Below are 21,760 nucleotides of genomic sequence, written 5' to 3' on the forward strand. Positions count from 1 at the left end.
CAAACACAAACACACCAATTTAAGTTGAATAAGAGAATCATTTATTTAACCATGAGCTGACGTGTAAATACTGTACACACCCACCATATTGACAGAGACAATAAAGAGGAAATAGTTTATTCTGTTAAGAAAAGAGTGAATGTCTCGTCTTGGGACAATGAGTTGAGGGTTAGAGCCGCCTTCTCTGAAGACTTGACAGTTTAGGCTGTAGCTTGAGCAGTTTTGGCCAAAGCCTTCAGGTCTGTGATGCACTTGGCGATGCTCTCTTTCTCCTGAAAAACAAAAACAAACACATGCAAATATTTAGTAACACCTTGTTCAAAACGTCAACCTATTAACTTTTTCAACTAGTTAAACAGTTCATTGTTTTTTTAAATGATGGTTCTCTTTTGTTGGCAGTAAATCAACAATGAAACAAAACAAATACCAATTTATATTATTCAACCATTTTTCTTGTTTTTCCATTTATACTTTTACTATATAAAATTAAATCTAAAATTGGCCAAGCATACATTTAAAACAGGAGCTGATCCAAGAAAACCATATTAGTCCAAATGTAAGAATTTGGTTCAGGAAGTGAAGTTTTCTGAGAGGGTGGGGTCGTCCTGTAAGGACTAGATGTTTTACATTGTTCATGTTTTAGGGAATATTATATGGAGAGAGTACTGGTTTAACACTGGCTCCTGCGATGTGTTGATTTATGGGTGGTTTGTAGCCGTAATGTTGCTTGGCAAGAGAGTGTCGTCAGGTCTGTTAGGGTTAGTCATCCCTAAAAGTGTTTCACTGCAACAGTTTAACCAACCAATAATTTTGAAGACTCCCACGAGCCTGACAGGAGAGTGTGTGAGCTACACAAACGTATTATTTCATGTTTCACTTTTACATGACAGACCGCAGCAAAAGAATGGGAACTCTTCTCCTTTTACCTCCATGATCTCTGGAAAACTCTTCAGACTGGACACAGGAATCTAAGTGGTTGTAAATTTAAACTGCAACTAACACCCAGATTGAAGAACAGCTGACCTGCTGAGGGGTGATGCTGCCGACGACGCTCTTCTCCACCCATTTGATCATGTGCTCCTGCTCCATCCTGCGGTGGAGGTCCTGCAGGGCGATCTGGTAGTCCAAGCGCCTCTTCACTTCATTGGTCACCATGTGTAGTCTCTCTCTGTAGTTGGTCTCCAGCAGCATGGCCACATTGTTCTGAGAGAAAAAGAGGAGAGCTTGTAGTCCTTGTAAACACTCTGTAGAAAAACCTCAACTACTCTTGTAAAATTGTAGGCAGATGTAAGTATTTTAAGAGACTGAACACCTTCTTTACATCCTCTAAACACTGTGTTGCATCTTAAGTGACACAAAGAATACTTTGAAATTCAAACGATATGAAAAGATGTTGAATACTAAACACAGCCAGAATTCAGGTGACCCTGTATATCCTATACATTCTAAAAAGAAGCTAGCTGGTGTGTTGCATGGATCAGTCATCTTTTTATAGACCAAAAAATTAATTTATTCATCATAACCATGGCAAGGTTTTTTGGCCACTCTGTGATGTTATTGCAATTTGTACTTGTCGCCAGCAGAGGCTGATAATGTTCACATGTACATAATGATCCTTCTTTAGCTCCATGAGCTCAAGGTAAAAGGAGTGCTGGGCAACTACCAGCTTTAAATATAAACTGCTGTTTGAATATTGAAGTAGGGCATTACAAACAGTGAAGATATTGGTTATCAAAATTACTGCTTACCCTCTTAGCATCAAAGATCATTGATCGTCCCTCTACTCTCCACTGTTCCTTCTTTTCATCCTCAACAGCCTGAGCCAGGCTGGCCATAGCGGCGTCCTTCACCTCCTGAGCCTTGGCAACTTTATCCTGCAAACACACACACAAACAAACACAACAGAGTCAAAGATGTGCTCAAAGGTTGTGCGAAAAAGACAAGACCACTGACTTTTGACTGAAAGCCTGCAGCTTGTACACAAATCATCTGTCTTACTTTAAACAGTGCAATAAAATCGGTTGAATGCATTTTTAAGAGAGATTATAACAGTAATAAGCATCCACACACTGCAATATGAAATATTTTTATGTATCCTATGATTAACCACAAAAAAGATGAACACATATCCATTTGGTTGCCAGCTTACCTCGTTCAGCTTGTCAGCAAAAGCTGCAACACTTGGACCAAATTTCTTGGTACCATAGATGATGATGGCGCCCATGGAGAGAGCAGCAAAGGTCTCGTGGTTGATGATGTAGATTTCCTTGGAGAGCATGTAGAGGATAAGGCCAGTGCCCAGCATGTAGGGTCCTAGTGAGAGCAGGAAAAAAAAAATAGAAGTTTTTCTTCATTAAGGACATTATGGGTTCACTTCGAATCACACATTCTTTTTACTTTCAGTACATACTGCAGCTGCCCTTAAAAAGCACATACTGCCTGCGGTATTCATACAATTGGGATATACTACATCCCCATTACAGTATATCTTGAACTTTGACCCTCTTGCTCCTATATCTGGTGCAGCCTTAGCTCAACATTTTGGGGGTGCAAAGAACACAGTAGTTGTGTGTGCTTTCATTTGTCATGGCTGTGTCTGTCATTCTGTCAAATGCTTGTTCTCGGGTTAGTTTATACTTTCATGACACACCATGATGTATGTGACGAATTGAAAAGCATGCTGGCATGCATACAAGCATGACAAAAGGGGTTATTTCTCTTTTTTTGTCAAACACTGGCTGTTAAAAAATTTGGCTATACAAATAAACTTCTAAAACTTTTAGTTGACATGATCTCAATTTGTTGTATGATGCTGCATAGATAAACTAAGGACAGAAGTCTGACTGTACCGTGTTGCAAGTTGCATGTAAAGGTAAAATTGCTGTTCACCATTTCATGAGAGTGAATGGATAAATTTGTACTTAGGAGATTGTCTTTTCGCAACAAAATTATATGACCATATGTTAAGTCTTGCATCTGGTCAATCACCTGTGACTCCAGTTTTGGGGTAAAGGAGCTGGAAAATCTCCTCTGGGAAGATGCCATGACGGACTTTTCCACCCTTCTCTGGCAGAGGGGGCACTGGGGCCAGACTCTGGGATGTTGTGTGCAGGGAGCGAGATGCCTGGACCAGCCTGTGGGAGACAACATTTTAAAAACCTTTTTGAGGGCCAATTGTCAGCAGATGTATAGTTGTTGTTACTTAAACATATCAACTGCAAATACATCCAACAAAAATTACTTGAAGAGACACATACCCAGCTCCAAGGGGGCCGCTGCCTTTCAGGGCATTGGCTGCAAACAGAACAAAGAATGACATTAAATCAGGGCTGCAACTAATGCTTGTTTTTATTCATTTGAGTATGTTTAATCTGTTGGTGGCTTTCTTGACTAATCACACCTCTCTCAGACGGCTTTAGCATATGCTGACCACTATAACCTTCATAAAAGGTAGGATTTACTGCACAACAGTTGGATAGCCACGTTTAACCAATAAACTAATATACATATTTATATAATGTAAATAACTTAGCTAAAATAAATGCCAAAAGTCAACAAAAGTCCAGGTACAGTATGTCCTGATGACAGCATGATATCAGCTGAATATCTGGTAGCAATTCAACTGGCTTTGAATGAGCAACTTGTGAAATCATAAAAATAAATAATAAAACACACTGTTGGATTACGTGCATTTAGATGTTTTAACTTAGTTGAAGCATAAAGGGCACAAAACGTACCACAGCTAGCTGTCAAAAGGTGACACTTGCAGGCGTGCAGAGGTAACGCTAGCTAAGTAGCTTTGGTTTGCCACCGTTAGCTGCTGTCATGTTAACTTAGTTGTAACGCACTCAAAGTTATGTCTGCTACAAATACAGAATAGGCAACCTAGACAAGAGCACTATCATTTAGTGTTAAAACAAATCTATGAGAGATAAACTAGATACATCTTTAGGGATCATACTTTGCTTGTAGCTATCAATAGCTAGCATTAGCCTGTCTCATTCAATCCGCGGCCTTCACTTTACCCTTCAGCTTCACATTCACTCTAAACTTCTGTTTCTCCTGCTTGACAATTGGTTTACACCAGAAGTGAGTTTAAATAATCATGTCAATAGTGAGATAAGTGCATACCTGAGACAATGACGATTCTGGACAGCATGTTTGTAGGACGAAGTGCCAAGTTCTTGCTACACCAGGCACCCTTGTTTCGGCCTCTTCGTGCCCTTCTGCAAAGAGCCACAAGTATGGCGGAAACACGACATATCCTGCTGAAACATCGCGAGAGTAGAGGAGAGCCCGATTTTTAGAGTTATAAAACAAGTGACCACTAGATGGTGCTGTCCGCTGATGCAGCTTCTTTAAAACTGTTGGATTAATTGGAGTATTTAAGGTATGAAGAGAATTTGAGGTTAAACATGGTATTAAAATGCAGTTTGGATTTTTTAAATTACGTTTTTTGGGGGGATGGGGGTTAATTGATTGATTTTAATTAAATCAGACACCAAGTAAAAAATTAACACGGTCTGTCAGTTAGTTCAATGCAAATAACACATACAGGCATACACAGCACCAGAAACAAATAAGGCTGTCGACTGCAGATGTGTAGTCACGTACAGCTGCATCAGACCACACGTTAACCCGTTTTAAATGAAAAATGAGTCTGCTGTTATGAAAACACTAAAATTTCCAAGAGGCAGCCACACACACACCAGCACACAGCACAACCCTCTCTCCCGACTAGTGTGCTTTATCCCAGACTGCAGGGGGAATAGGCTGTGTCTGTGCATAATCTTGGGGCCCACCCGTGTATGGCATCAGTTTGGTGCGAGTGGCTGCTGAGATAGAGGAACATATGACGCGACCGTTCTCTTCACTTCCTGTAAAAACTTATGCTCAACAGAAACAGCTACATGTGAAACACAGACAAAACCCCCGGAACACTACCTCAGAGGGGTGAGAAAATAGATATCCCTCTCAAACCCCTCATGAAGACTTTTCCTGACTGAAAGAGATGGCGTTGTAGGTAAGCTCTCTAATGGATTTCTGCTTGTTAGGCAACATTTTGTCTTTGCATTATCTTGTACATTTTCCCTCCAAGGCCTACGCTGACTCCGATAACTCTGGTACTTGGTGTTGAAAGAGTTTTATAGCAAAATACAATAACAATGCAACCACTGGCACATCTACTTCTGCATTTAATATTGCCACTTCTAAAAATACTATACTAGTGTTAAAAGAGCTGCTATTATTGTAGCTGCTTTTACTACAATTCACCAGCATGGTTTATAAAGAATGTGCATGTCTCTACAACACAAGGCATCTTAAATGTAAAAGATGCCGCTGAGGATTTGCATTTGGCTTTTTTGTGTGTTAGGCTCGCTCACTTTTGCACAATCGTTAACTTTAACTGCTAAATTTTCCTTTGTTGCAGCAGGTGAAGATCTCTTTAGAATAAAATATCAGGATGAGTGTGTGAGAATGACATGCTTCTACCACAAAAGTATGAGAGCACATTTGAATCACTTACAATGTTTTACATGAAAAATGAAAAAGAAAACTGAACTGAACTGAAATTGGTCATCCCTTTGCGTCTGCAACACTAAAATATTTTTCAGCTACCTGTAACATCCCATACAGTAAGTAAATGGCAATGTTTTCATACTGTATATTGAATCAATCTGGGTAAATAGTAATGATTTCCTGATACTTTGTCGCTGTAGGCTCAGTCCACCTCCTGATCATTCACCCCTGTGTCTGCTCTGTTTTTCTCCACTCCTGTCATTTCCGATCCAGCCACTCCTCTACCACCACTCCCATCAAATGACCCTCCCCTACTCACCCGACAACCTTCACACTTTGCCACTTTTTGGCCACGAACAAACTTTTCTCTAACCTCTCTGTCCGTCAGTCGTGCATCAGGCTTCAAACCTGTTGGCCTTCAGACTGTCATGGCTGCCCTGGCCGCCAGTGGAATACACCTCTACCCAGTGAATGACTTTGACCAAATAGTGGCAATCAGAGCGGAGAGACATGAAAACCTGCGAGGACGTAACAACGTGACCTCGTGTCGCAGCCCTACGAGGGGGTTAAACACAAGATTGATAAAGGATGAGCTGAAGAAGAAGAGGCAGCAGGAGTTTCTGAAGAGGAGATCAGTGAGCCCGGAGCAGAGTGGTTCAAAGTCAACAAACCGTTTTTCCAAGACCAAACTTTCAACGCTATTTTCAATGGCACATCGCAGCACAACCAGCGAGTCAGAGACATTTTATACAAATATTCAAAATACCCCCACAGCTAATGGACATCCAGTGATGATTTTAACGCCACACAGCAGCGTAACTGATGGCCCGAGCACCAGCAACTGGGTAAACACACAGCCTTTGATATTAATATTGGTGTTATTCCACCAAATCCATGCTTCACCTTTTCATGTCCTGCATTTTCTTGTCTCTCCTCCTTTTGTCAGGCTTCGTCATGGTCAGAACAGGCACCACTGACGAGGCAAGAGAAAGGCCAGGCAAGGACGCAAGCAACTACCTCCTCAAACCAGCACATGAAAAGCACAGAAAGGAGAGAGAATAGAGGTAAGGGTAAACTTCTTTTCAGTCGCATGACATTTAAGACATCATCTTTGCTATTTTTTCCTAAAAATGGTGTTGGTTTGTTTTTGTTTCTGTTTTGCTGCCTCTCAAAGCTCAAAGGACAAGCATCACGACGTCCTTCCAGACAGAAAGGATTCACCAGAAAGTCTCCGTCCAAACAGAAAAGACTGTCCAAAAAAGGAAAGTGCGTGAGACCAGTGTGCAGACAGAGTGAGTGTAATTAAAATCTCCTTGAAACCCAAATCAAAACATCAGATCTCATATGTTTAATCAGAGACAGTGTTTCATATTTCTATAATGAGATATTTATCTTCTGTGCAGGGCTGGACTGGTCACTGTCAAGGAGTCTGTAAGTTTGCTTTATTCACCGGAGTATTATATCCAATTTGCATGTTTAAAGAAAAAAAATACCAAATTAAACTGATTCTCTTCACTCATTATAGGATGTTCAGCTGTTGGCCGACTGCTTGCAGGTAAACCAACTAATTCCTATCTGAGTCCATCCAAAGCCCAGTTTTGTTTTTGTTTATTTGACACTATAACCTTTGATAGATGAAATAACCCATTCTCCCTTCCAGATATGGAAAGGTGAGCTTGAAAGAAGAAATGTAAATAAATACAGCCCAAGATTTCATAGATAATTAATCAAAATGTAAATTAGTAATTTCAGGTACTTGAATGTACATACAGTGGAAGAAAATCACGCTATTGTGAACAAAGAAGTAACAGACAGACATGTAAGAGGAAAAAAAGAAATACATTTTGCCAGAGGAAAACCAACAGGCTATGGATCTTTGTCAAAACAAAATATCTTTGTAAAAGCACATGCTGATTTAAAAAAACACTGTAATTAATTTCTCCTTCCATCTGAAATTGGCCATTTTTACTTCCTTGTTCCCCATTATCTTGTCTTTAATTGTACCCATGTTAAAGTAGCCTACCAGTAAGACCAGCTAATAATTTTATTTGTAGGGTTCCTGATTCATGCAATGAAATTACACTGTAAATTAAGTGCTGTTTTATAAAGTGTTATCTTCAATTCATACTTAAATAAAACTCACCTTTCCCAGTTAAACACACTGCTGATACAGATACTACCATATTTGGTCCATTAGCTTAAGACGGCTAGCAAATATTAGCTACATTTTGTTTTGGAACAGACAAACTTTTTCATTACAATTAACAGTTATCATTACCCCAATAATTGTCATCAACGGTGATGGCTGCCTGTTATTAAGAAAAAGTTGGATAGTGTTCCTCTTCTTGTCTGAGGCTAGTTGGTTCATTGTGACAAGTATGGTGACTAATGTTAGCCACAGTTAGCAAATGTTAGCTACATTTTGTTGTGTAACTGACGTTAGTCTCTGACACTTTTCTCTAAAGTGCTACTGTTACACTAATAACTAATCATACATCATTCTCCCATAACTGACATGTTTTGTCTGTTAGTTGGATAGTTTTGCTTTGCTTGTCTGAGGCTACTTGGTTTGTTATGACCAGTAGTTTATAATATAATTTATAATTGTCATTTGAAGCTGTTATCGACCAAATTGGATAGTCTTGCTTTGTTTGTCTGAGACTACTTGGTTTGGTAACTTAGCAATATGGCTAGTGCTTGCCACCTTTAGCTAGCTTTTGTTTAGTAGCCAATCTGACATAACTGAAGTATGTCTGCAACTCCTCTCCAGTGTGTAAATGTTACACTGCAATTAACCATTTATCCTGAAACCACAATCATCAATTTTGGCTGTTACTTGGCCTTGTTTGTACGTCTAAGATAAGAAGCTAGCAGATAATCCAGTTCATTGTGACCTGTATCATGTGGTGTTTTATGGTAGCTAATGTTAGCATAAATTAGCTGACATTAGTTTAAGTTTGTGACTCCATGAAAATTTACTTATTTTAGTTTACATGTTCTGGACTACTATAAACACCAAATATTGTGAAATCAATATACTTCCTGTCAATGTTTGACTCACAAATAAATATAGTTTCATTTCCACCCTGCGCATGAGGTGTTAGCTGATATTAGCATCATACATTTTATCTGTGAGTATAAAACCACAACAGAAGAGGCTGTCGAACTTTATTTACATCAAACTAACTTTCTCCTTCCTTCTGTTTTCTGCCAGGAGGCCCTGTGGAGAGAGGAGACGGTGAAGAAGAAGCTGGCAGCCCTCCAGGAGAGCGTGTCAAACCTGATGAACTCATCCAACAAAATATGGACAGTAAGTATCTCCGTCTGTAAACACAGGGCAGTTTACTGAAATCTAACACACCCAGAGTGTTTTGCAACATAATTTCCAAATACCAAATGCATTAATTCTAGTTTTATAAGGTCGTGTTGGTGCTGTTTATTTTGCTTCAGTGCCCTGGTTGACACAAAACGAAAATGTCGCTTGTCACAGTCTTGAGTACAGCAGTGTGTGGCAGCTGCTGCATCAGGAAGGCCTGTGGTTTGAAGCTTCCTGCTTCCGCTCAAGCCTTTAATGCATAGGACGAGTGAAAGCTGCCATTCTTATACAGGAAGGGCGTGGTAGACAGCAGCAGTTAAAGGTGCTAAGCATCGTCATTAGCTTTCTTTTTTGCTTCTCTGGTTGTAATGAATGAAAGGGAAATATTGGTGTTTCCTTTTTTTTGTTTTTTTGTTTTTGCAGTGTTTGTATTTTTAAATTTAGGTGCAAACAGCTGACGATCTAGAAGTTTAAATGTCTTAATCTTTTCACCTGTGAAAATTCTTTCTCACTTAGGTATGTTGTCACTGGGCAGCTTGTGTTTTATTTTCCACACTCGCACATGCAGGACACTGTGATCTTTTCTTGTAGCTCACACATGCTGCAAGTTCCCTCTGTGCACCAGTGAGCACAGGCAGTAAAAGAGCACCCTGTCACAGATTTTGGTACATGATGCATTCATTTTCCATCTGCAGGTTACAGCGTGACAGTCAGTCATTTCCTCTCTAACCCACACAGGCTCGGTGCAGTGAGGACCTGCTGAGAAACAAGATAAAGGCTCTGGAGGCGCAGCTGCAAGTCTGTCTGCAGGTAAGAAGAAAAGCTGCTGCTAAATAAGTATCTAGTCTATTTTTTGCTACTTTGCAACAACTCAAACATTTTTTTTCCATCTAAAAACAACCCGCTCTACACTTTCACTCAGTCTGGCAGGTATAGCGCAGTGAACGCGCCGTGGTTTTGGTTGACATCTCACCCTGTAAGTGTTTGTAGGTTTTAACTCAGCAGTGTTTTGTCCTTCATAGAAGTTTCCCAAGGATGGAGTGAAGAAGCTGGTGATACAGATGGAGAAGCAGCAGCTGGCGTATGAGGAGAAGGCTCTGGTCGCCCTGCAGAAGGTCACACAGGAAAAATCCGAGGCGCTCAGCAAGGCTGAGACGATGAAGGTGAAACATCTCGCTTTTGAACAAACGCTGAATTGTGTGGGGTTTTTTGATCGCAGATTTTTTTTTTCTTTACCAAAAAGCTAATGTCAAAATGACTTTATGCTTTTGCCTTCAGGAAGCGCTAGCTAAAGCAAAGGCTGAGGCACTGAGATGGCAGATGCTTTATAAGGAGCTGAAGCTGAGCTCCGGACAACTCAGGGAGAACCAGCTCCTCAGTGACGAACAGCTGCAGCAGCTGCACAGCCAAGTGGAGGTACAGTGCAGCCTGTGAACGTGCTGGATGGTCAGTAGCTTTAATGAAAATGTTTGTAACGTATGTGTCCTGCAACAGCTGTCCCGGGCCGGAGAGGCCGAGCTGAGGGAGGAGGTGGTGTCATTAACACAAGAGAAGAAAGAGCTACAGTACAACATTTGCCTGCTGGAAGAGGACAACCAGATGTTAAGAGAGGAAATCCAGCACCTCAGAGGCAAGACACTCAGACCTGAGAGTCATGGTTTGCTTCCCTGAATCAGTAAAGGTTCAGTGTGAAGTAATTGTCGGACTGCTTCCTGTTTCCTAGATGGCAGCAATGAGAGCGAGGACTTCATCCTGCAGGGGCGCCTGGTGTCAGAGGAGGCAGAGCCACAGCTGACGGTGAGGAGGGACTCTCAGGTGGAGGAGCAGCTCCGTCACACTCAGGAGAAACTCCGACTCAAAGAGAGAGAGGTAGAGTGGAGATTTATCACGGCACACTGCGGCACGTTCACATCTTCACGTTTAATCGTTACAGTGATGTGTTTCACAAATTAATACATACATACATCCACACTAGATGAGTCAAAGATGATTAGAGTTGCAGTGATTAATCAATCAATTGTCAGCTGTTAAATTAATTACCAACTATTTTCCTTTAGCCCTTAATCTAAGAAAAACAAAAATTCAATGTTCTCTTCTCAGATGTGAATATTTTCTGGTTTCTTTTCTCTTCAACAACAGTCGGTTAAATGTGTTAAATTGTTGTGGACAAATCAAGACATTTGAGGACCTTAAGATTCAGAAATACTGTTTGATATTTTTCACAATTTCTGACATTTTGATTTAATGCAACTTTAACTTTCTGTCTTTGCAAATGTATTTTAATTGAGTATCAGATATGATACAGAAATATTCTTAATGATGCTTTTAATATTTCCTGCCCTTATTTATGAACATCATTTTAGTCATAAATGGACATTTTACCACATCTGACTTTACACACACCTTTAAAAAAATGCATGTCTACAGATAAACATCAGTTGAAATGGATTTTGAATGGGTTGCGGTAAAATAAGGTTTCACACACTTGTGTGTGTGTGCGTGTGTGTGTGTGCGTGTGTGCGTGCGTGCGTAGTGCGAGGAGTTGCAGACAGAGTTGCATGCCATGGAGCAGGAGTGCCAGTCCAGCCAGGCCCGGCTGTCGCAGTGCAGGGAAGAGCTCCGGCAAGTCGGCCATCGTCAGCGAAGACCGGTGAGCTGTGTGTGTGTGTGTGTGTGTGTGTGTCTGCGTCTCTGCACGGGGAATTTGAATCTAAATGACCTTCCACTATTCAAGGTATTCGAGGTGCCCTTATGTTGTTGTGAACTGTTTTGCACTTTTTGTACCTTTCTGTTTTCAGCCTTTATGACATCTTGCTGCAGTGATCATCAGCTCAGAACGTCATGAATAAGCACTCTGACTCGCTGCTCATACTGCAGCAGCTGCATAATGAGACATCTCTCTCCTCTTTGTTCAGACTCCATGTTGCTCCTGGTGGAAGGTGTGGATGTTCTTCCTTCTCCTCCTCGTCGTGGCGCAGGTTGCCATGTTGTGGCTGTGGTATCCTCCTTTCAGGGAGCAAGCTGAAGACCTGTACTCAGACATAGAGACACGCATCAAAGACTATCTCATGGAAATGGCCTCTCCTCTACATTCAGGCTGTTTTAGACCAATATGACAATCAGGAGTATTATTTATGTTGTGTTAGATTTGCATTTCATACAGTTTTAGAAATTGGAACTCTAGAATGTGTGTGTGATGTAAGTTAACGTTGTGTTTGAAGTGTGGGATGTTTGCAGAAAGTTTACTTCAAGTGTAAAAGCTCTATCAGCTCACACGTTGGCTGATGTTGATGAAATCTTCAGACAATGTGATTTGATGATAATAAAAAACAGTCAGAAGTAGAAAAAAGGAAGTATCCTTTGTACTGTAAACAGCATTTTTAGTCAAAAGCATCACCTCAAATTATTAAAGACAAAACTTGACAGTAGTATTTCCAGCTGTTGTAATGGAATGTGTATCAGTGCTATGAGCTATTTGGGCGTTGTTTACTGTGGCAGTTAAACACTCAATAGAGGAGCCATTAGTGTTTTATATTATAATAAATAAATAAATATTGTTATTTTGACACATCATACTGTTTGTCGAGTTTTCTTGAAAAACATTTTAATTCTTGCTAAGACAGTTGAAATGAAAGTGTCACTGGTTATAGTCTTGGTCTCTTTGAGCTTTGGGTTCAGTTTAGTGTAAAATACCTGAGATCTCCATAGTGAAGTCAGTTTCTCTGATGTGTATAAATGAGCCTTTCATGTGCAAGGAGCAGGTCTTCTCTCACGAGGTCGGCCATGTTGCACCACCATGTTTCTACAGCGAAAGAGGGTCTTCCATGCTTCTTATATTTTCGACAGCCAAGGGTGGAGGCGAGGGGTGTTCGGTTGGTTGCAATCCACAACAACACTGCTTGATGCTTCTAAGTCCTACAAACGGGACTGTTAACAGTTATCTAAGTGCATTCACAATCATTAAACATTATATTCAATTAAACGTAAATAAACAAAGTTGTCAAAGTTCGACATTGATATAAAACAATGTTGTACGATCATTACCGATTGATAAATGTACATACATTTATCCACAAACAGCATTTCAATTTTGTATCTGGTTGAGCTGGAGCACATTGGAACTACTACAACTGTTTAATCTTAAACAACACAACATACTGAAAGATTTCATCATATGTTTCAGTATTTTTTTTAAAAAGGCTGTCAAATAAATGTACTGAATTTAGTACTGATTTCACTATCTGTCTCTGAAAAGTACAGGAGGGGAAAAAAGTAGCAGGAAACAGAAATATTCAAGAGAAGTGCTGAAATCAATAAATGCACTTCATCACATTCAAATAAAGCACAACATCATTTCTGTTTTTGAACCTTAACAGGATACACTTTTGTAAAGTGTCTCCATATTGATTGATACCTGAAACACTAATGAACTGGTGAGGAGAACTGTGCAGTTTAAATAAAGAAGTCTGATGCATCCTTTATTTTTAGTTTCTGTTCGCTTATATGAGGCTTTGTCTTAGAAAAGCATCACATCCTCTGAGAGATTGACACATTTTACAACACAAAAAACAGTAAGATAATCTGTTAGTTGAGGCAGGTTATTACAGTGCATGTCAACATTTGCCAGATAACAATCGAGTCAGACAAACTGCTGCTGGTTTGTTTTCAGTACCACTTTATTACCATTTTCAGCTCGTCTTGTACTCGATAATGAAGCTCGTGACAGAAAACTTGATGTCTACCAACATTACATAAGCAAAATAAACACCAATAAGATGATTTTGTAGTCTGAGATAAAATCATTTTATGTGACGCCTCAGTTAACACCAGCTCTCAGCGAGGTGACGGCGCTCTGTGGTAACTGCCAGCTGCTCGTGCCGATGCTCAAATGGCAGAACGATACACAAATGTTCTTGAAAGTGACAGACATGACCCATCCATTGTCCGATTGCACTCAAAACTTAGAGACAAAACCCCACTCAGAGCTGCACTGAGCGGGGATGCTATTGTTCATTGTATTCAGTGCTTATTTTAACTGTTCCAGATAAAGCTCCATTCTCAACATGCGCTGACGCAGCACATCCAGCACACAGATCTGCAGCTCCTGTCTTTCACCCACGTTTACCTGCATGTTCCCCAAATACACGGCAGGTCATTGAAGAGATGGATCTTTGCTGGGCCGGGGTCAGTCTCCTGGTGAAACTGACGGTCAAGGTAGGAGGAGTGCAGGGTTTGTTTTTCTTTACCGGTGTTTCACAACTTGACAGAGAGGATCTTGCCAAACTCTCCTTCTCGTTACAGGGTGGTGATCCTTCGCAAAGATGAGGACTGCAGTTCTGCTGTTTGCTGTCGGGCTGTGTGTCTTGAACGTCACAGCTGCCCTGAAGATCTGCGCTTTCAACGTTCAGAGCTTTGGGGAATCGAAGGCGAACAACAAGAAGGTCATGGGGATTCTGCTGAAGGTACTTTTCTGTCTGTGAACGCAACAAGTAGAGCAACGTCCACATGATACCACACGGATCTTGTTTCTTGTTTCGCCCCCAAGATTCTCTCTCGGTGCGACTTGTGTCTGATTCAGGAGGTCCGTGACTCTAAAGGGGAAGCAATACGAGCTTTGGTGAAGGATCTGAACAGGTGAAGGCTCTCATGGGTTCCAATTTTGAAGGATCTGGCAAATCTCCAGTGGAATAAAACAACATTTAAACTTCTATCCTTTGTCAGCAGATATGACCAATCCAACTCGTACTCCTACGTGGAGAGTGAAAGGCTCGGAAGGAAAACCTACAAGGAGCAATACGTCTACATTTACAGGTGGCTTAAATCAAATGTGAGCCCTTTGCTGTTAACGCTCAGACTCACATGACATCCTTAGATTAATGTCGCCTTTTTCCTCTCTCGCCCTCTCCAGGAGCAATGTGCTGAGGGTCAAAGAGCACTATCAGTACCCTAAACAAAAGATCGAAGGGACCAACGACACAGATGTTTTCTCCAGAGAGCCTTTCATCATTCGTTTTCACTCCCCCACGACATGTACGGTGAAACATCACGAGGCATCAAACAGGAGGAGAAATGAAACATCAGTACACACAGTTTAGATCCCACTAAAAGACTTTGGATAGACACCGAAACTCATTTACTGTAGTTCTTCCCATCAGTTCTTTAGTAAATAAGGACTTTCTCCAAACTGAAAAAAACATGATGATCAGATGAAAAAGCTAAACCAAGCAGAATGGTAAACACTGCAGAGATGAGGCAGCCAGAAACAGAGCTGGGTTCATCACAAGTAAGAAGGAAATTGAACCTGAGGGTGACATTTGCACAGACAATCAGAAACCTGGATATCACTACAGATGTGCCTAGATTAGAACAATCAGGCTTCTCTATCTTCCAACAACAGGAAAAGAGTAGTCTGCATGCAAACACATTACTTTCGGATGTGTCATACATTCTTGTTTTTCGTTGCAGTGGTGAAGGATTTTGTCCTGATCGGGCAGCACACCTGTCCCAGAAATGCCATGAAGGAGATCGACCAACTGTACGCCGTCTTCAAGGGGATTCACAAGAAGTGGAAGACTGACGTAGGTTCAACCGTTCTTACTCATTCGGGTCATTTATCTCATGGTGGTTTCACATTCTGACGGGAAACCGTGAATAGTTCTGATCCGCCAGACTCCCCTTTTTGCTTCGCCCAGAATGTGATGATCTTGGGCGACCTGAACGCCGCCTGCAGCTACGTCACCATCAAGGGCTGGAGGGCCGTGCGCCTGAGGAGCGACCCCAAGTTTCAGTGGCTGATTGGAGACGAGCAAGACACCACTGTCCGTGAGAAGACACACTGCGCCTACGACAGGTCAGAGCCCTCAACTATCACTCCACATTTACACTCTCTGTAATAACACGATATGATTGATATAAGTGATTTCATACATTGTCAAACAGGATCATCGTCCATGGACGTGAGATTATCTCCTGCATAGAGCCAGGTTCAGCTCAACCGTTCAACTTTAAAGAGAACTTCCATCTAACAGAGGAGGAGGTGAACACTTCACACACAAAGGACGACAGGCCACTGGGGAATTTTTCACTCTTAGGTGTTTGAATATGCAAACAAGACACTGTCTCATTAAACTGTGTGCTAATTTGCATACGTTTCATGGCCAGACATCTGAACGATGGAAAAAACCAGGTTCACAACTGCTGTTTGATTTTGTTGACATATAAAACTCAAAAGATTCAACAGAGGGAATTTTAGATATCTCTTGAGATATCTTTGAGATTATGAGAAAAAAAAAAATCATAGAATAGTTCGTGGTTAATGAAAATTCTGTCGTTTTCTACTCACTCCCATGCTGATGGTAAGTCAGGAGAACTTTAATAGTCAACAGAACATTTTTCTGAAGGTTGACAGCAAAACAGTGTTGCAGTGTTCTCCTAAACAACTGAAGTAGATGGGGACTCTTCACTGTAGCTGCTAAGCTAAAAACATCAGCATACATCCGATCTGAAGTGGGTCCTCAAGCTCGGCTGCATGTTGAGGGTGTTAATGACATTTTTATTAAATGACATATTACTATTCTCTGAGCTTCCAGAGACGTGGATTGCACCGGATGAGCTGTATGGAGACGTTTTTGTCCGTTTTTGTAAAATAGTTTTATAACAAGTGCCTATCTAGTTCCGTTTTTTAGGAGAATGCTGCGACACTGTTCTGCTGTGAAGCTCCAGGAACGTTTTGTGGGCACTGAAACTTCATCTGACTTTCCACCTGCATAGTAGACAATGACTGTTTTTAAATGTTTAGGTGAACTATTCCTTTAATGATGTCTTGTAGAACATTTTTAACCAGAAAATGGTTATTATTGTAAAAAATAATTAATATATATAAAATGTCCCCTGTTGTTTACTTGCATTTAAAGAATTATTTTGTATTTATATTTTCTGAAATGTCCAGAACAAAAATCTGAACTAAAAATGAACCTCAATGTGTATTTTGGGTGTTTTTTTTCTCACTAATCTGAAAGAAGACATCTCAAAATTCACCAGTGAATGGAGAAAAAGCTTTTTCTCATCTGTGTTTTCTCCCTTTAAACTGAACATTCATCTGGTTCTTTTGACGGCTCCTCAGGCTCTTGAGGTGAGTGATCACTTTCCTGTGGAAGTTGACCTGAAGCCCAATCACCGCTACCTCCTCCGCAATGAGCTGTAAGACCCCTCAGGACCACCATCATCAAACACGGGCGTCTTGATTTTAACTGTAGTCTTATTTGATTTTAGCTGTTAAAATAAATCACATTACCCAACAGGACATTATCTCATAGCAAGTGTTCTTTTATACTGGCGCCACTGCACTCAAACACCAATAAACGCGAGTTGTTTCAGCGCGAAGGAACTGCGTGCTCTACTGCGGGAGGTTTTTTTTTTTTTTTTTTTGTGCAGCTGAAACCAAAACCGCATCAAAGTTGACATCATTTCATGAGCTCATGGAGGTAAGTTCCTGCAGCAACACAAAACATGTCTTTTCAGATTTCTGCTTTTAGAGACGCATTTTGAACACCTCCATTTGACCATCTTCAGTTTTACGGCTAGCTCGAGTCATGCGGACGTCTTTAGTCACTTATGTAACGAAATGTTTTTAGTTGTAATGTGTAATTTATGCACCGTCTGTTTGACAGGAAGCCACTCGCAGCGACAACAGATGAGAGGTACTCTGTGCTCTCTTCCTTTCTGAACCGAGACATCTTCTGTGGCAATGCATTCAAGTCTGCCTTGATATAGCTCTAACTTTACAAGCTGTTGTCTGTATTGTTCGCAAAGATGGAACAAACTTTGTCTGATCTACTCACTGATGCATTTTCAGGTAAGAACTTGTTTTGTTTTTGTTTGTTTTGTTTTTTTTACTTTTTTTGAAAAAAAAAAAAAAACAACAACAAACATTTACAAAAGTATTTAAATTTCAAATGCTGATGCTGTTGCAGAAACAACTGTTCCGTCATTCCCGGATGGAGATTTGGATTTCGAGAATTTGAATTTTGATGAAGACCTTGAGGAGGACAAAGTAGACCTCTCTCTTAAAGATTTACCAACAAAGGAAGACGAGGCTCTGCACCAGGAAGCAAGTGCTCAAACTGCAGTTTTGCCTAGCATGGAAACTAAAGACACATACATGTCTAAAAATGTAGATGACGAGCCGTCTGATGAGGAGGACTTTCGAGGCGGTGAGTTCAAAATACCAGAGGAAGATTATACAAGCTCAGATGGAGATTCTGAACAGGAAGGTTCTGCCTCTGGAGAGGAGGAGGAGGAGGAGGAGGAGGAGGAGGAGGAGGAGGAGGAGGAGGAGGAGGAGGACACGGGAACAGGAGAGAAACCAGGGGAATTGTTGGAGTCGGTCCACTGCGCCGCCGAGTACTACAGTGGTAATAAAGAGGACAGGATCTTTGCAGAGGGACAACCTCTGGCCCCAGAGGGTGCCGAACACACTCAAGTTAGAAACGAGGAGCAAGGTGAGAGCGAGAGTGATGAGGAGGAGTCCTATTTTGAGCGTGTCCCCGAACGTGGCAGTGAGATGATGACAAAAGGTGACGGAATTGAAGAGGACGAGCGAGAGAGGGAAGAAGAAAAGGAAGAGGACTCGTCCGACTCTGAGCGTGAGGGCATGAAAATCGAACGAGAAGAAAACGTTCTCGAGCAGGAGGTTGAAAGTCCTCAGCGGGACGCTCCGACGAAAGCCAGTCCGGAGTTTCCAGAAATTTCAGATCAAAACCTGCAGGATCTCATCGCTGAAGTTGACAGCGAGGAGTTTGCAGAGAAAATGAAGGATTTCTCTGGGGAGGAGCACCAAGAGGCCGGCGAGAGCTTTGCAGACTACCCCTCTGACTTTTCTTCTTGTGAGTATGTGGAGGATGGAGGGAAGAATCAAGATCACCCGTCGGTTCCAAAGCAGGAGGACACCGATGACGAAGCGGGAGAGGAGTATCTGTACAGCATAGATTTAGAGGTGGACGCTGACAGGTTCAGAGGGAAAACCGAGATCGTCGAGCACACGTTGACAAGTGAGGACACAAGTGAGAGTGATTCCTACAGCTCCAGTGAGGAGGATGAGGTCCAAGGAAAGAAGAGCGACGAAGAACCCTTAGAGAATGTGTGTCCACGAGGTCTGGGAAACAACAACCCACTGGAGGAGGATGAGATCAGTGATGTGTTCGCCAGGTGGAGCACAGCTGAGGACAGCGCAGCCTTTGATATAAACTGGAATCTCGACATGTCAACAACTGATACCCTTCTCTCTGAAGAGCCGCTAACCACAGAGGATCCAGACAAAGCGGAAACACTGCTTTCACATGTTACTCCGCGTCCTGGAGAAGACGAAAAAAACACCTACGCAGCGGTACAGAGAGGGGACACAATAGCCACAAGCCCCTCCAACCAGGGATCCCTGGATGATGGCTTCTTCTTCAACACCGAACTGGAAGCCTTTGGGGCCTCCGAGCTGGGACAGCTGGGAGACGACGAGTACGAAGACGAAAGGAACTGGGAGCAAGAGCAGGAGAGGATCAAGGCTTTCTACGAGTTCTATGACGACAGCGATGGGGAGAACGGAAGAGAGGGTGAGTGACTGAGAGGGTTATCATCTTTAACAGTGCTGTATGCAGCCACAATTAATCCATCTCCATTTCTGTTTCTTCATAGGAAGGCAGACCAGAGTTCAGTTTTGTGCAGATCCACTGTCTCAAGTCATTCGCTATGAAACTGACAGGTGAGCAGAATGTGTATCGCGCCTTTTGTTTTTCTTGAACAGTGGCTATAACCTGAGCTGCGATGGATCCAAACATAACAACTCTGTCTGCTTCCTCCTTTTCTCAGCAGCGACAGAGATTCACTGAGCAGCTCCACAGACGGGGAGGAGGATCCGAGCTCTGCAGAAACATCTGAGGTTTGCATGCAGACACATAAGTGTAAACGTTGCCATTTTATGTTTCTGCAAACGGTGGATATGTTGTTCCTTATGCTTAAGGGCTGGTTGGGTACATAAAAAGACTAGGTTTGGGTTGGGAAAAGAACATTTTGCTGTAAAATACCTGACTTTGTTGCTGCTTGAGGTGTCTTGTAAAAAATTATTCAGAGATTTCATGCTCGCACGTGTTGTTACGCCATCTTGACCACTGGACTCCACTTTGGCAGCCATCTCATCCAGCCATAATCGCACCTTGCAAGATAAAAGCCAGCTCTTATTATCTGTCGCTCAAATGTAAAATGGCAACATTTTAATCTGGCAACTGGGCTGGGGAACACACATGCATCCTAATGAACAAACACAATAAATTAATTGCTTTTCTTTGCCCAGGAGTTGAGGGAGCCTGATGCCACCACACAAATGAATCCTGTTTGTGATCCTCCAGATCTTCAGCTACCAGAGAATGTGCCAGATCTCAGTGACACACACAAAATTACCAGGAATCACAAAGTGTGTACTTACTTGCCTTTACTCATTACTTGTTCATGTGTCCCTTTAATTGTTTGGCAAACGTGACGTCTCTGTCCTGTCCTTTGCTCCTGCAGTGTCTCGACATGCTGAAGCTGACACTGAAGATGTGTGTGGTGGTGGTGACGGGACTGCTGATGTTCTGGTTGGCCACAGACCAAGCAGGCTGGCTCAGCCAAGCCTCATTCTTTTAGGGCAAAACCTTACTTCAGTCCTTAAAACTGTGTTCACTTGCTTAAAAGACAAATTCAAAATGACAGTATTGTAGTGTAAAAAAGCAGTGTAAAGTGCTGGACATTCAACTGTGTGTATTGTTAACTGTAATATGCAATTTTGTGCTTAATAAATATATATCTTTGTTTACAATGATGTTGATATATTTGTTTAAAACATTGATGAGTCATGATTGTGATCATGCTTTTGTAAAAACAAAACAAAACAAAACAAAACAAAAACATGCAAAATGAAAAGAAAAGGCTGAAATAGGCCTAAATGTAATTGAAGGTGTGTGCACATTCTCTGTCAAGTACTGTACTCAAGTGCAATTTTGGGGTACTACATCCTACTACTTTATACTTCCACTACACTTCTCTTAAAATGCAAATATTTAAATTCAATTCAAAATTCAAAATCAATCCATTAAATATGTATTACTTTAATTACTTTATAGATGATATAGACTGTAGATAGGACGCTGATTATTGGATACTATGATTAGCCAGGCCAATGAACAACAAACATGTAAATAGTGTATAATTTACTTTTACTTGTGTTTTTGATGCCAAAGTACATTTAATGTCAGATACGTTAGCACTTTAAGTAACGTTACTATTCCTGTGGGTGACTTTAACTCTTACCAAAGTTACATTTTAACACAGTATCTTTACTTTCACTCAAGTAAGACTTTTGGATACTTCTTACAATACTGGTTAAACTGCTAAAAAGTGGTTAAAATGTGTTGCCTGTAGACCAGGTACATACATTTTGCTACATATTTATTCACCAGTAAAAGAGTAAAATCTTAATACTCTAAAAAACTAAAAACAATATTACACTCATAAATGTGAGCATAGTGAGTTTGTACTTACACAAGTGCTACTGTGAAGGCAGTCTGGTCTACTTGCGGTTGAGTATTTCTACTTCCTCAGCAAAAGTCCAGTTGTTTACGATACAGCACTTTGAACAGATTCCCTAGTCTAACTTACTACTCTCACTCGAGTGTAAGATCAGCCGTTAACCATTAATATCACTGTCCTGCTGATGGCGCTGCTAATTCTAGAAATGCAAAATAAAAAGCTGTATTTGGAAGGCGGAAGCGGAAATGATGTGTCGTTTCACGGAAGTTTCGAATGTTTCTAACACCTAACCAAAGATCCGAGGGCGGGGTTTAACGTCTCAACGCTTCTCAGACGCTGGTCGATTCCACAGCGGGACGTCACGCGGAC

At 41.3% G+C, this 21,760-nt stretch overlaps 4 protein-coding genes and 1 long non-coding RNA gene across 9 annotated transcripts; 3 read left to right on the forward strand and 2 right to left on the reverse strand.

Moving 5' to 3' along the window:
- Positions 1-18: 18 nt before the first annotated feature.
- On the reverse strand, positions 19-6,491 carry atp5pb (ATP synthase peripheral stalk-membrane subunit b). 2 transcript variants are annotated; one of them, XM_037102982.1, is made up of 8 exons: positions 6,424-6,491; positions 4,132-4,265; positions 3,258-3,294; positions 2,989-3,134; positions 2,150-2,313; positions 1,749-1,874; positions 1,024-1,203; positions 19-272 (listed from the first exon to the last, which is right to left on the reverse strand). In XM_037102982.1, exons 1-8 carry the CDS (start codon positions 6,474-6,476, stop codon positions 201-203), a joined length of 912 nt encoding a protein of 303 aa, XP_036958877.1. In that variant the 5' UTR covers positions 6,477-6,491; the 3' UTR covers positions 19-200. The 2 variants fall into 2 exon arrangements, with proteins under 2 accessions (XP_036958877.1, XP_036958876.1); XM_037102981.1 differs by having other exon boundaries at positions 4,132-4,268.
- Positions 4,866-12,409, forward strand: LOC119022283 (TRAF3-interacting JNK-activating modulator). 2 transcript variants are annotated; one of them, XM_037102975.1, is made up of 14 exons: positions 4,866-5,023; positions 5,794-6,365; positions 6,467-6,584; positions 6,695-6,812; positions 6,924-6,951; positions 7,046-7,075; positions 8,735-8,830; positions 9,575-9,646; positions 9,859-9,999; positions 10,115-10,252; positions 10,331-10,466; positions 10,560-10,705; positions 11,370-11,486; positions 11,752-12,409. In XM_037102975.1, exons 2-14 carry the CDS (start codon positions 5,949-5,951, stop codon positions 11,950-11,952), a joined length of 1,758 nt encoding a protein of 585 aa, XP_036958870.1. In that variant the 5' UTR covers positions 4,866-5,023; positions 5,794-5,948; the 3' UTR covers positions 11,953-12,409. The 2 variants fall into 2 exon arrangements, with proteins under 2 accessions (XP_036958870.1, XP_036958871.1); XM_037102976.1 differs by having other exon boundaries at positions 4,883-5,019.
- Positions 11,731-21,632, reverse strand: LOC119022288. Its single transcript, XR_005075879.1, has 5 exons — positions 21,404-21,632; positions 20,310-20,549; positions 19,912-20,039; positions 12,530-12,751; positions 11,731-11,865 (listed from the first exon to the last, which is right to left on the reverse strand). It is a non-coding gene; the product is annotated as an uncharacterized LOC119022288 (long non-coding RNA).
- On the forward strand, positions 13,109-17,301 carry dnase1l1l (deoxyribonuclease I-like 1-like). The gene is made up of 8 exons (XM_037102984.1): positions 13,109-14,298; positions 14,382-14,470; positions 14,561-14,647; positions 14,745-14,866; positions 15,302-15,414; positions 15,529-15,686; positions 15,776-15,872; positions 16,959-17,301. Exons 1-8 carry the CDS (start codon positions 14,158-14,160, stop codon positions 17,037-17,039), a joined length of 888 nt encoding a protein of 295 aa, XP_036958879.1. The 5' UTR covers positions 13,109-14,157; the 3' UTR covers positions 17,040-17,301.
- On the forward strand, positions 17,297-20,678 carry si:dkey-183p4.10 (midasin). Of its 3 annotated transcripts, none has more exons than XM_037102972.1 (7): positions 17,297-17,319; positions 17,506-17,690; positions 17,809-19,440; positions 19,523-19,589; positions 19,697-19,766; positions 20,178-20,297; positions 20,393-20,678. In XM_037102972.1, the coding sequence occupies exons 2-7, from the start codon at positions 17,648-17,650 to the stop codon at positions 20,507-20,509; spliced, it is 2,049 nt and encodes a 682-aa protein (XP_036958867.1). In that variant the 5' UTR covers positions 17,297-17,319; positions 17,506-17,647; the 3' UTR covers positions 20,510-20,678. The 3 variants fall into 3 exon arrangements, with proteins under 3 accessions (XP_036958867.1, XP_036958868.1, XP_036958869.1); XM_037102973.1 differs by having other exon boundaries at positions 19,700-19,766; XM_037102974.1 differs by lacking the exon at positions 17,297-17,319 and having other exon boundaries at positions 17,809-18,122; positions 18,159-19,440.
- Positions 21,633-21,760: the final 128 nt, after the last annotated feature.

Source organism: Acanthopagrus latus, chromosome 7, assembly GCF_904848185.1.
Source record: "Acanthopagrus latus isolate v.2019 chromosome 7, fAcaLat1.1, whole genome shotgun sequence".
In the NCBI taxonomy this organism is placed as follows: domain Eukaryota; kingdom Metazoa; phylum Chordata; class Actinopteri; order Spariformes; family Sparidae; genus Acanthopagrus; species Acanthopagrus latus.